The sequence below is a fragment of the Callionymus lyra genome, chromosome 11 (assembly GCF_982586985.1).
Source record: "Callionymus lyra chromosome 11, fCalLyr1.hap1.1, whole genome shotgun sequence".
Taxonomy (NCBI): Eukaryota; Metazoa; Chordata; class Actinopteri; order Syngnathiformes; family Callionymidae; genus Callionymus; species Callionymus lyra.
In genome coordinates, this window is record NC_141828.1 from 11863233 (window position 1) to 11876171 (window position 12939).

At 38.4% G+C, this 12939-nt stretch overlaps 1 protein-coding gene across 1 annotated transcript in view; it reads right to left on the reverse strand.

Annotated features, from left to right (window-relative positions):
- The window catches only part of cdh23 (cadherin-related 23), a 213815-nt gene that overhangs the window by 134387 nt on the left and 66489 nt on the right, over nt 1–12939 (reverse strand). Inside the window, exons 6-7 of the mRNA XM_087803328.1 lie at nt 4001–4195; nt 3115–3243 (exon numbers count right to left, since the gene is read on the reverse strand). Of these exons, the coding sequence (XP_087659454.1) occupies nt 3115–3243; nt 4001–4195 (324 nt within the window). The remainder of the gene's footprint in view (nt 1–3114; nt 3244–4000; nt 4196–12939) is intronic.

Consider the following 12939-nt stretch of genomic DNA (forward strand, 5'->3'; position numbering starts at 1 on the left):
TTACTCATTTTCTACTCACACTCATGTCGACTAAGGGTTAGAATTATTTGAGTAATTTGTTCCTTTTTAGAGTTAAAGGCAAAAATGTTTGTTCATTTTAATGTAGCGACTGATGCTCATGGGACAAACTACTTTCTAAACTACGCTTAAAAACATCCAAATACCTCCTATTTTGTTTTGAAGCTTCTACTACACTGGAAGCACTCGAGATATTTTCTTCAGATTTATAAACGTCTGCCACGAGCTTAAAATGTAGGCTTATTTATCATTTTCCAGAACAATTCTTCTTGCTGAGGCTTTAAATTTAACGTCCACAAATTATAACCCGATATACTGTTACAACTATTTCCATAAAATCTTATAAATACATCAAAATGTCGCTAGAATAAGATGGTATTTATAGTCTGTGAATGTATTCTGCATGAATGCTTCACCACGACCAGTTTCAATGCTAAAAAGAATGTCTCTACTCCAAGTCTCAGAAGGATGAGTAAGCTCCTTACCTTATCTTGAGGAAAATGGCTGTCGCTCACCTAAAGAAAGCCGTCTTTGCTAGTGCTGGCCCAGCTATATTACTTTGGAAAGCATTCTTTGCTCCTGTTACTCAAACTTTGAATCCACTTACGGTACATTAAACAGATACTAGCAAGCATTTTAACTTGAAACAAGCATCGCTCAATATCTAGAAATATATACCTACCTATAACTGTTCTAATGAAACATCACATCATTTTTAAATAGATGGCGCCACCTACTGACCTCCAAACAACATGACACTGCTTCATGAAGCTTCATCAGTACATCACAACTCTCTAGCCAAGGACTGACTGAAAACCTGGACTAAGGGCACACCAGGGGCAACATGCAGCCCATTGACTAGTGGCCCTCATAAAAACAACAACAATTTTAACCTTTTATTTTGGAATGGTCATGCCCCATATTTAAGCTAACCACTCTTAGAACCAGAGCCAATGAGACAAACATGGACGACTCAAGTCAGAAGTCAGTTGAACTGATGGATGGGAAGTCGTTACTTTGGAAAACTGCCTTGGAAACCTTGACTTAGTGTTAGTGCAACTTACAAACTATTTTGTTTAGGGGGGAATCACAGTAGAGTCTTTATTTTGTTCTAGATGTTAGCATACGAGTAGGGACTTTTCATTCACCTTTTTTTTTCTGATGATGATAAATAGTAAAATAGTTTGTTCCAAAGTAAACATTTTGATTTAAAAAATGTCAATGTTATCGTATCACTATACAATGTACTGCTTCTTGTACCATTGCCATTGAATGCAATCAATCAGGATCAAGTTAGTCTGGTTTTGCTTTTTACCAGCCTTAATACAGTTTTAACTGTCTTTATCATTTCTATATCTATCTAACTTTTCCATCTACCTTTTGCTTGTAGGGCTTGAACAACATTCACAGTAAGTAAGTAAGTAATAGTTATTTGTAAAGTGCCTTTCTAGACCAGGGTCCAAAAGCGTGTTCAGGAACCATCAGTAGATTCTGATCCACAGACCTCAGAGCCCAAGCTGGAGTGTACGTCTGGATCAGATCACTGATGTAAGGAGGACCATGAATAGATCTGAAAGTAAGAACCAGAATTTATAAGTTGATCCTGAAAGAAACTGGCAGCCAGTGAAGAGTTTTAGGGATCGGGGAAATGTAAGTTCTCCTACTAGAGCAAGTCGAAATTCTCTCTGCAGAGTTTTGTATCAACTGCAGGTGAGACACCTCTTATTCATGAAAATAAACTGTTACAATTGTCCAAACAAGAAGACACAAACGCATGGATTATAAGATCCAGTGTTGTGACATCATTTTCCTAAATTTAGAGATTTTTCTCAGTATGAGAAATCTGCCCCGTCAACTCATTTTACTTTTCCCAGGTGGCTCAAATGAAAGTGGATTAATGCTCATCTTATCAAGATTCCATAGATTATTGATGTCAACAATAATAAAGATGGTTTAATTAAGAGTAAAAATGTTATTTAAGAAAATGAACACAAATATAATTAATAAAGATTAAGTCACCAAGATTGAAAATATATTTCAATTTTTTAAAGATTTTTTCCCCTTTCCGTGATTGAGTTTGTGTTTGTGTTCGAAACCAGCACCAGAGAATCCAGAAGTCATGTCCAATCTTTTCTTCAAACATCTAGGATTACTATTCACCCATTCTCCCGCTCTCTCCAACCCATCAAAACTTCTTCGTCTCCCCCCCCCTCCCATCCCCGATGTGACCTTCCTGGTGACAGTTGATGAATCAGAGAGGTGGGGAGGCGCCGGGCGATGACTCCGTCACGCCCCGTTAATATGCATGCAAATGTTGCACTTGACATTTCTACTACAGTGTGTGCTGCCGGCGGGACCCGAGACATGCGTGGGGTGAGGGTGGAGACACCGAGGCTTTGCCGGGGGAACCAGGGAGGCAGCGAGATAGAGAGAGAGAGAGAATGGAATCCAAGCGAACAGAAATAAGGACATGCGCTATTATGCCCTTGTGTGTAATTCCCTCTCTGCAAGTGGAAACATCGATAGCTGGACCATTAGCCACCTGGGAGCTGAGTTCAGAAGGCAAAGCCAGAGGAGGGAACATAATAGTGTACAGGGGGGGGAAACACACACTCGGTGTATTAGACGGTCATTACAATCACAATAAAGACAACGGTCGGGTCGCCACGAGACCTCCGAAGTTCACACGGTGCGGCGCGATGAGGTTTCACTCTCAGATATATCACACAGCCCCTCTGACCTTTGTTAGAGGCTTCACGTCGCGGCAGCAGAACTGTAAATCTTGCACAGTAATTACAGTCAGGGGCGTCTGCACATGTGCACTGGTGAGAGGCACACAAGAAGAGACGGATCGCCTCCGTAATAACTCAAGCCCAGGTCCACGTAACCATATTTTCTCCACCACCTGCTCGCGTAGCCCCTTCTGAATAATCCAAAAAGAAAAGAGAAACGCGGGACGCCCCGACGGGAGATAAGGGATGAGGGAGGGATGAGTTAAACGTGTTAGCGCCGGAGAAGAGTGAAAAGCACCGTAAAGCTTAGTGATGGTGATGAAGGGAGTGTCAACGCGGTGTCGAGCCGTGATGCATTACTGACCAGTGGGACGTCCTCCTCGATGTTGGTGCTGTAGGGGAGGTTGGTGAAGATGGGGTCCATGTCCTGGACGTCGGTGATGGTGATGGCTAAGTTAGCAAGACGGGAAAGCGGCCTCACTTTATCTTGGTCCTGAAACACAAAGTTAATGTATTACCGTATTATTAGGCAGACCTGATTAATAGGCGGACCTTCAATGAATGGCCTATTTTAGAACTCTTTTCATAAATAGGGCGCACCGGATTATAAGGAGCATAGAAAAAAGATACAGTCAAACGATTGACTGGGGTTGCGTTTTGCATCCACTAGATAAAGCTGTGCTAAAGGGAATGTCAACAAAACAGTCAGATAAAGTCAAACTTTATTAAGCACTCCGTTCACTCCCATGGTAACGATGTTCAAATGAGGTTTAAAAGGCTTCAAGCAGCAGCGCGCGAGACTGGTGTTGTGAGCAGACAAATGTTGAGCAAGCAGCAATGAAGTTGAGCGCATGTATGACAGCTAGAACGCTCATGTATGACATGTTGAACGCACTTGCATGACTGGTTGAGCGCGCAGCAGAGTGATTTTGAGTGTACAACAATGAAGACACACTCGCTAAAACCGGTGGCATTAATATCCCTCCATAGTCGCCGCCATGATGTGACGTGCATCGTTAATACCACCCTGTGATGACGCAATGACGTAATTTCGCCCACGGCGTGTCGGCTCAGAGTCATGAAAGTGTTTGTAAACAAGTCACCCACCAGAAAATGTTCATATATAAAGCTCCGGATTATAAGGCGCACTGTCGTTTTATGAGAAAATGAAAGGCTTTTAAGTGCGCCTTATAGTGCGGAAAATAAGGTCATTGTCTTTAGAAGGGATGCGTTCTTCTACGTGTGCTTACGGTTGCGTTGACTGTCAGCTGGTAGGCCGAGGTCATCTCATAATCCAGGGACTTGATGACGGTGACCGTCCCGCGAGCTCCGTCGATGGAAAAGAAGGGAGACGGAGGCTGGAAAGAGAAGAGGACGCTGCCTCCGGTGCCCTGGTCCGGATCGGTGGCGTTGACCATGAAAATGGATTTCCCCACTGGTGTGTTCTGAAATCGACATTCAAACACAAAAGTTTGGGTGGGTTGAGTTTGAGTTCAGCAATATTCTTAAAACGGTAGGTCGGAGGTGGTGGTTACGCTCATTTCCATAGATACTGAACTAGTGAGAAATAGTTTCTGAAGCTTCGACAAACCAAAGAGGGGCCATCGGAACTGTGGGTACATGACAAGATACTCTTTATTTGTTTGCAAACTTGCAATTAAACTCTTCTAACAGTGGGGGAGCCGGAAACAAATATTTGTGATTAAGTGGGGCTTTACTGTACATTGAAATATGACACCTTAACTCAGTTTTTATTTGTGTTGAATACATGTTGTTAATTTTAATTTGTAATTAAATTCGTATTTTTTTAATTCAATTTTATAAATAATAAGAAAAAAATATCTTTGATGAATATGAACAAAGGTTATTACTATGGAAGTAGATCAGCGCAATCAGGATATTGAATGGTTGAATTTAACATTTAAAATCTTTGCAAATAATAAATAAATACATAAATAATTGAATTCAATAGATTGAATATTGGAAGGTTGAAATTGAAAACAATAATTTAACTTTTTTATATTTATAATTTAAACTAAACTAAAAAAGAAATGTTCTAAATTCAATATTCTTTTATTCGTACCCTCTTAAATTCAATATTTTTCACATGTGTAGCCGTTTAAATATATATTTTTTGGTATCACAGTGACACCAGACCCAAGAAGTAACAATGTCTTTGGCGTGTTTGCCAAGGTGTCAGTTGATAAGATATGCGCTTCATCGTCTTGGATTCTCAAAATCGCGTCCAACTTTTTTCCAGTGCTATAATGTTTCAGAATGAAGCTTCTACTTCTATAGTCTTTTTTTTCAAATCCGAAATTTAGTTATTTTTGTTTTTCAAACAAAAGAAATAAACAGAAAAAATACATGTTTTCTATTTCACCATCATCATGATCTTACAATTGTCAGACTGTCCCCCACCTGGCCTGTAGGGGGCGCCACTTATTCTGAAAGAATACAGCAGTCAATCCTTAAAAAAACTTTAGTGAACTGCTGATTCTTTTTCTGGCAGAATCCTTTTGTTTTCATCCTCATGTGAAGGTCAAAGTGTTGCGTCTGCATAAACAGTGTTTTTTTAAAGAGACACAACAGTTTTCCTCCATCATCAAATTTTCATGATGCCTCTCGTTGTATTCCAGGCGCCCGATCAAACTAATAATCCCCCCGTCTGTTGCCGCGCCGTCTGAACAGCCAGGTGATAAACATGTTGCTTCAGTCTGGACGTTTACCCTCGTGAAATCAGTCACTCGACAACCCGGAGTCCTCAGCATCGAGTGTCGTTCCATGTTTCTCACTCGTGCAAAAGTCAATTTGTTAGCCACGGCTCACATTCTAGCGTATCCGTCTCTACGGGGGGGTTTGGTGCGTTTGAATAAATGAGAGCGACTTCCTCTGGGAAGCAGAATGTTAAGAGGAAAGACAGCTGGACGAGGATGAAGCAAGTTCCCCCGCTGCGACTTATGTAAGTGACACTGCAGGCTTCGCCTTCTTCTTTGTTTGAGAAGCGGCGCTCATGGAAGCAGACGACAAGAGTGTGTTCACGCAGAGACATGGACGCACAGATATTAACACTGACCGACTGAGTGTTTCGTCAACACTACATCAAACATACACACCGTTTGTCAAGCAAAGCAACTCACAAAAGAGGACCCTGTACCACACCTGGGCAAAGGGTGGCCCTAGCGTACCTGTATTAAAACAATTATTTGATGATCTTCCTGACAACCTATTTGTTATTCCTACTATTTATTTTTCTCTCTCAATGAATCAAGGCAGACGCCGGCACTGCTAGCAAATGTAATTGAATCGTAATTATATTTAAAATTAGTAATATTTCCAACACAGTTCCTATCAAAATAAAAAGTGAGGAACACAAAACTGCCTGAATAATAAACTTGGAGGGGAAAAAACGATACCCACAATCCCTTGCTTATAAGGCATGATTCTGTCCATTGAGCACAAATGACTGGCGATGCGTTCAGGGACACTATGAAGTAGTGATGGGCAGGTGAAGCTTCATGAAGCAGTTTGATGTTGTTTAGAGGTCAGTAGGTGGCGCCATCAGTTTAAAAATGATGTGATGTTTTATTAAAACAGTTGTTAAAAACAAAGGAAAATAGTGCAGAGACCGCCATCTAGTGGACTCTGAAAATAATGACACTGCTTCATGAAGCTTCATCAGATCATCACTACTATGAAGACAAAAAGGTGAATTTACTCTGAACACAATGGTCTACGATGCTATGCTCTCCAAAATTATTATTAGCATTATTATTTTTATGCTCCGCACTAAAAACTTAAAAATATATAAGTGTATTTATTCTAAAGCTCCAGTCTTGTCATAGTTCTTATAAAGATCTCTTATTACAGACGTAAACAATTTCCCGAAGGAGACCTCCTGAGGGATCAATAAAGTTTTACCTTATTTGAGACAGTATATAACTATTTTAAATACAATTAAACAATTTATTTTTGAGCTCTGCACAATTGCACTTGTTGATATACTAATCTTTTCTAAGCTTTCAATTGTTGTTTTTTTCAAATTTTTCCTACTTGGGGCCCAAAATATCAAGACTTTCTTTTCTTCTTTAGATCTGCATTTTGAATTATGTGTCTTAAAGTGATTGATCACAATTTCTACTATTTTTTTACCCAGTCATTGTAGGATGTTGGCCCAGCATTGTTCGCTTAAAACAAGCTTAAAATACGGAATTGTTTGCGTTTTTCCGGAGCAGTTCATCTTGGCGAGGCTTCAATACAAGATGGACGTTACTGATGAGCACCACAGATGTATTTGGATGTTTTTAAGTGTAAGACGACGACAATGTGTATCAATGGTTGTTTATCTATGTCTAAGTAAAATAAAAAATAAAGAAAATAAACATTTTCACTTGTGAAGGTTAAGTATTTCAATCTTCTTCTAGAAAAACTACACCGGGAGCCCATCAACAACTCTGTAATCAATTATGTGTCATCAGGAAAAAAGCCATTGGAGCTAAACTACCTCTCTCTGCAGGAAAAGACAAATTACGCTCTTTAAGCGAACGATTTAAGAGCATCAGGCGACCGTAGGAGTCGTTTTCTGCCTTTAAAGTAAATTAATTCACCCACAAAAACATCTGCGATGGAAAAGTTTAACTGAAATATATGCATTGCATTTAGTTCCAGCTTCCTCACCACTGAACTACAGAAACACATATATTTTATAACACCAGCATTTCACTTTAATTGTGTGTTTTAAGAATGTAGCAAGAACTATTATTTATACAGTTTGTTATATTGAGCCTAATCTTAAAGCATGCACTATGTAACATTAATATTTTAATGTCTTTTTTAAATAGCATATTTACTTGAATGTCATGTAGTAAAACTATCTTGCTGTTATTTTAACAATGCTATTCACTACATTACTTTGTCAAAGATGGTGGTTTTAAATAAGGTACTGAAAGACTTCATTAAGTGACCAGGAAGACAAGAAGAGAAACAAAGACAACACGATTCGCTTGTTTTCTAAACAAATGCAGAAAAAAACAGCAGAACAACATTGCAGTTACACTATCCTGACTCTGGGGGCCGCCAGAATCAATATTCTTCAAACCACTGATGTGGCCTTTAACATGCATGTATTAAATAGTAAGATAAAGATACAAATATCAGAAAAGGTTGTGAAATATAAGTTGAATTTTTAAAAAGTAATTCATATAGTTTCAATAAAAGTTATCCAAGATAGAACTATATAAGGGTTCGGAGGGAATATAAGACCTTTCTTTGTACGTTCTTCACGCCCTAAGTAGCTGGGACAGGCTGCCACAAGAAACTTTCTCGCGCAAAAACAGCGTAGCTAAAAACGTACGAGGAGTTTGTGACGGCTTAGTGAGTTCATTCCCCATTGTTAACCCACGATTAACTCAGTTCTAAAAACGATTTGTAACTCGATGGACGTTTAGAAACCAAGACGCACTTCATTCAGATTCGATGGCTCGAGATAATATCCTGATATAACTCTACGATATCATCCAGTTATTTCTAGAAATATAAGCTGGAGATACAGCACATTTCTTCAATCAAAAACTTTTCTCATCAGTTCTAGTTTGTGGTTTTTTGTTGAAGATAATTGGGGCCAAAATAAATAATGTGGTGCTCATCATCAAGCAACTTATGATGGGATACATTAAATATAAATATTTGCATCTCAAACTGGAGGTTCAGTGGATTGAAGTCAGGTGAGATGACAGAGACGAACACACACAGTGGGAGCTCCTGCAACTTTAATACCCGTTTGTTCTCATCCTGGGAATATCAAGATTTTACTTTGAAATAAAAAGGAGTCGCAGGTATCTGTAAATTCTCTTCTCACCGCCTCATCTATAGAAGGTCATCTCAGATCATCACCATTTTTTGCAGAAGGGATTTCTCCGCACTTTACCTCTCCTGCATTCCAGGATTCCTTCTTAGTCATCTCCTCTTCCTGGCGGCTCTTCACACGTTCTTCTAAATTTAACTCCAAACTAGAGCAAAAAAGGATTTGCTTTTTTTTTTCTTTTTTTCTCTCTCTCTCTGTGACATAGCTTTTTCTTTACCGTACACGCGTCTGACAGCGGCGTGCGAGAACAACTCACAGCCCGAGCTCCTCACAAGTGATAAATAATGGCAGCCTGACCTGAAGTCTGTTGAAACAGTCAGCAGATTTTTTCACAAACGCTTTTTCAAGATCCTGTGTCAGCTTCTCCACGGTTCCCCGCTGCAGACGAACAAAAACGCCGGCCAGATCTAGGAACGGCGGTGAAGAAAAAGTCTCTTCCTGTAAAAAAAAAAACCTCGCAGGTGCTCCACTGACGCTGACTTGGCACATTTGGAGCATACATCATTAATGTGTTATTCTTGAGATGACATTTAAAAAAAAAAAAAAAGTCAATTAACAAAATGAATTATGTGTGCGAACATTCTAAGGACATCACCTAAAGACTACAGCTGAGACAAACTATTAGCGGGTGATGATTTATTAAAACCCACCATGCATAGAAAGAGGGTGATTCATCATATCTACGGTTGATGAGCAGCCGCTGAGGGGGAAGGGGCGTGGCTTACTTTGCTTGGAGACTTTCACAGGTTGTTTCCGGAGATACTGGAAATATTATATTCATAGTCAAAAGATGGTATTCCATCATGCACTTGTTTTTCAACCCCAGGGACCAGTTATAGTCCTTTAGAGATACGTTACAGAGCAATGAAGAAAAATAAGTAATAATTATATAATTTCTGTTAAATGTTTTACTGTCTGAAAGGTGTTTTATTTTGAAAATAAAGATGGTATTTGTCCTGAAGTAACATTAGCCTGTTAGTCTTGAAACTTTAGATACTGTTTTCAGTCAAGTTTGCTCAAAAAATGTAGCTGTAAACTAGTTGAAATGACTAAAACACAAACTATATGACTGTTACTGTTATCTAAAGGTCAGTCCGTGAATATTATTCCTATATTAAATGTCAACTAATGTGTTGATTTAAGTGTGTCTTAAATCGATCTTGGACTCTATTGTATCATCAGTGTGTTTGTTTGTTTGTACAAAACTCTCTTTTCATTTAAATATTTACGTTAGAAAAGCCCCGCCCACTTAAGATGTTTACCATAAACACACCCACTCTGCCGTGACTGGTCAAGCCTCAACGTCTGTCACCACGTGTCATCAAAGCGGGGCGTGATTACAGCTGGCTGGATGAGGTGTGAAGCCATTATTACGGCGTAAGGGACTAAGCTCTCGTAACCTCTTGTTCGCCAAGATTTCAGACAAGAAAATGTATAAAGTAAGAAGTTTAAAACGGAGCAAAGGAGCGTTTCACAGGTCAAGTAGAAGCAGGAGAATCTGTTTTAATTAAAATTTCCATTAACAACAAACGAGGGAAAATAGAACAGAAGAAAAAAAACGATAAAACAATAGCAATATTAAAAATTAACGGTAGATTCAAACACTTGAATGTCTTAGTGCTACAAAGCAATGTTTTTCGCCCACAGATTCAGTTGAAATAAATTGCGTACATAAATATGATTATGATGGGGATACAGGGGAGCAGCTGTGGAGACGCAGAGTTAAGGTCCGAACGAATGACCACCAGGTTGTGATCGATCATAAAGTTTGGATTCATATATTTACACTGACGAACATGAACTGACCACATCTGAACGCTCGTACAAACACTGAACTTCTTTTTTGTTCATTTTCCGTTCATAATGTTGTGTTTGACGACGATAATGTAGGAAATGTAGTCCCTTAACACAATGGGATTTAACAAACTCCAAGATTGGTGACAATTTCTTTTAGGTATTTTTCTTTTGGGTTTGATTCTTTAGTTCAATTGGGTCAAATTAAACAAAATGTTGGATAATTTTCCTACAATGATGAAGTCCCTTTCAATCAATCAATTAATAAATCAATCAACTCTGTTTATAAAGCACTTTAAAAACATCAACAGTCGACACAAAGTGCTGTACAATGACGTGAAAGTGCTAAGAAAGCACAGTTAACGCACACAAAGATAAAACAATATCAAATAAAACAAATTTGCCTCTGACTGTACTTGTTGAAACTTATATTTCTGTTATAATCTTTACTTTTATAACTTGGTTACTGCCCCGAATGATCTTGTCTGCAGCAGTGCTGTGCATTGACTCTGGGAATATAGGATAGGTGTGAGTTCAGTAAGAGTTTTCTCATAAGTGTGCTAGATATTATGTTTTCCACGTCACACCGCCACTTGGTACGAGTTCAGGGTTAGCATTAATCAAATAAAAATCCAAATAAAGCACCTTATTGTGCATTGTTTTTCAGTGGTGGTATGAAAGTGGTTAATTCTTAAACTAAGTATTAAACAGCAATGTTGTGTTGTTTTATTGCAAACAAATAGGTATTTATTAACCCTCATAAAGAAGTAAATGTGAATTTATCTGAAAAGTTATTTTATATATTCCCCCCTCGTTGAAATATATAAAAAAGAAACGTTTTAGTAATAATATGTTTTACTTTTTAGAGTAGGTGACTAATTGTTCCACTTGAAAAAATAAAAGTTAATAATGTGAACTTCTCTTTTGTCAGAAACGCCACAGAAATGGTGAGTTCTGGCCTGAAAAACCTGCTGTTCACAGCCATGGAAATCCAGCTGTTCGCCACAATGGGGCCGTGATTACACCTACACTGGCCACAGACGCTTTAGTCCCTCCCCGACTGTCTGCACTAAGCAGGTACATGATTGTACCGTCGCCACCCGCCGTTTCCCTCTCTGCCCCCGGCTCTGTCACTTCCTCGCCGCCTCCCACATGCAGCGTCCGGTCACATTGACAGTGGCATTACTGGGATTTATGTACGGGAATGTATTACACATGCAGCGAGAGTGAGAGACCGGGGAATAAAGTGGGAGCAGAAAGAAAGTCCATCACCAGAGCAACCAAGAAAAAAAAAAAAAATCTGCCTTCGTCTCAAATCTCCATTTGAAGATGTTTAAGTGAGTCAATTGAAAAGCAAGAGTTGACGATTGTGTCCATCCTAAAGTCAAAATTGGAAATATTATTTTATTTTTTGAGTATTTTGATTGTTTCTCTATTTTACTGCATGAAACAGAGTTAATCTTTGTCAGATAATCTGTCATCAGTGAGCAGAGAAGCAGAATGAGTGCACGAATGCTCCTTCCCAGGTGCAAAACAAATAGACTCAGGGACTCATTCATTCCTCGGGCTATTAAATTGTACAATTCTGAGTTCGGGGGCAGCAGTGGAGTAAAAGTATAAGGATGTTCTGTTCTATGTTAGTCTTTGTATCCTTTGTCTTTGTTATTTTTATTTGATCTATGTTATTTATCTTTATCTTTAGACTTAGATTGTATCATCTTGTTCTTTCTCTTTATTTCTCTGTGTTCTTGTTCTTATTTTATTTTGATTTCTTTTTTCTTTTTCATGAAACATTGCTGTATTTTCTCTGGCTATTGGAAAATAACAATTTCAATCAATCAATCAATAAAGTTTTACCTTACCTTACCTTATAATATAACAAGACCTGAAGACTTTAAAAACACAAAACATTTACATACAAGAAATTGAGTAAAAAGTGCAGCATGTTTTTTATAATCAAAAGAAAGGAGTTTTTGTTTAACTTATACTTTTTATTTTCGGTAAACTTGACTAAAATAATGTATAAACACATCAAGAGTCAAGTGTTAGAAATGACTTGGTGAAAACAATTAATTTCCTTGTGTTGTCTCTGGGTCAGTGTTACCCAAAGGCACCAAAACAAATGTATTCGTAAAACATATTGTATTCAAAATTAAAGCCAATAAGAAGTGAAAAAAGCCACAGATAATCGAAAGGAACTGAAGTATTTAACACATTACAAAATCAAATCAACAGATTTGTAAAGCATTAAATAACACAGTAATAGCCTGGTTAAAAGAACCGGGTTAGCATATTAGCTTCCATAGCCTCTACAGTTTCATCTCCCAACCATAACTCGGCCTCTTGATCAGAGAACATCTTAACCGGGAAACTCCATTTCCAAAATGGCCATGACTGTGGATTGAATTCAAAACCCTGGATGTCAAAGACAGTACATCCGTATCTTCTACATTCTACGTTGGTAATTCGCGATTGAATTGTTGAACGTGAAGAAATCCTCTACGATTAAAAGGGCGATTAAACTATTATGTA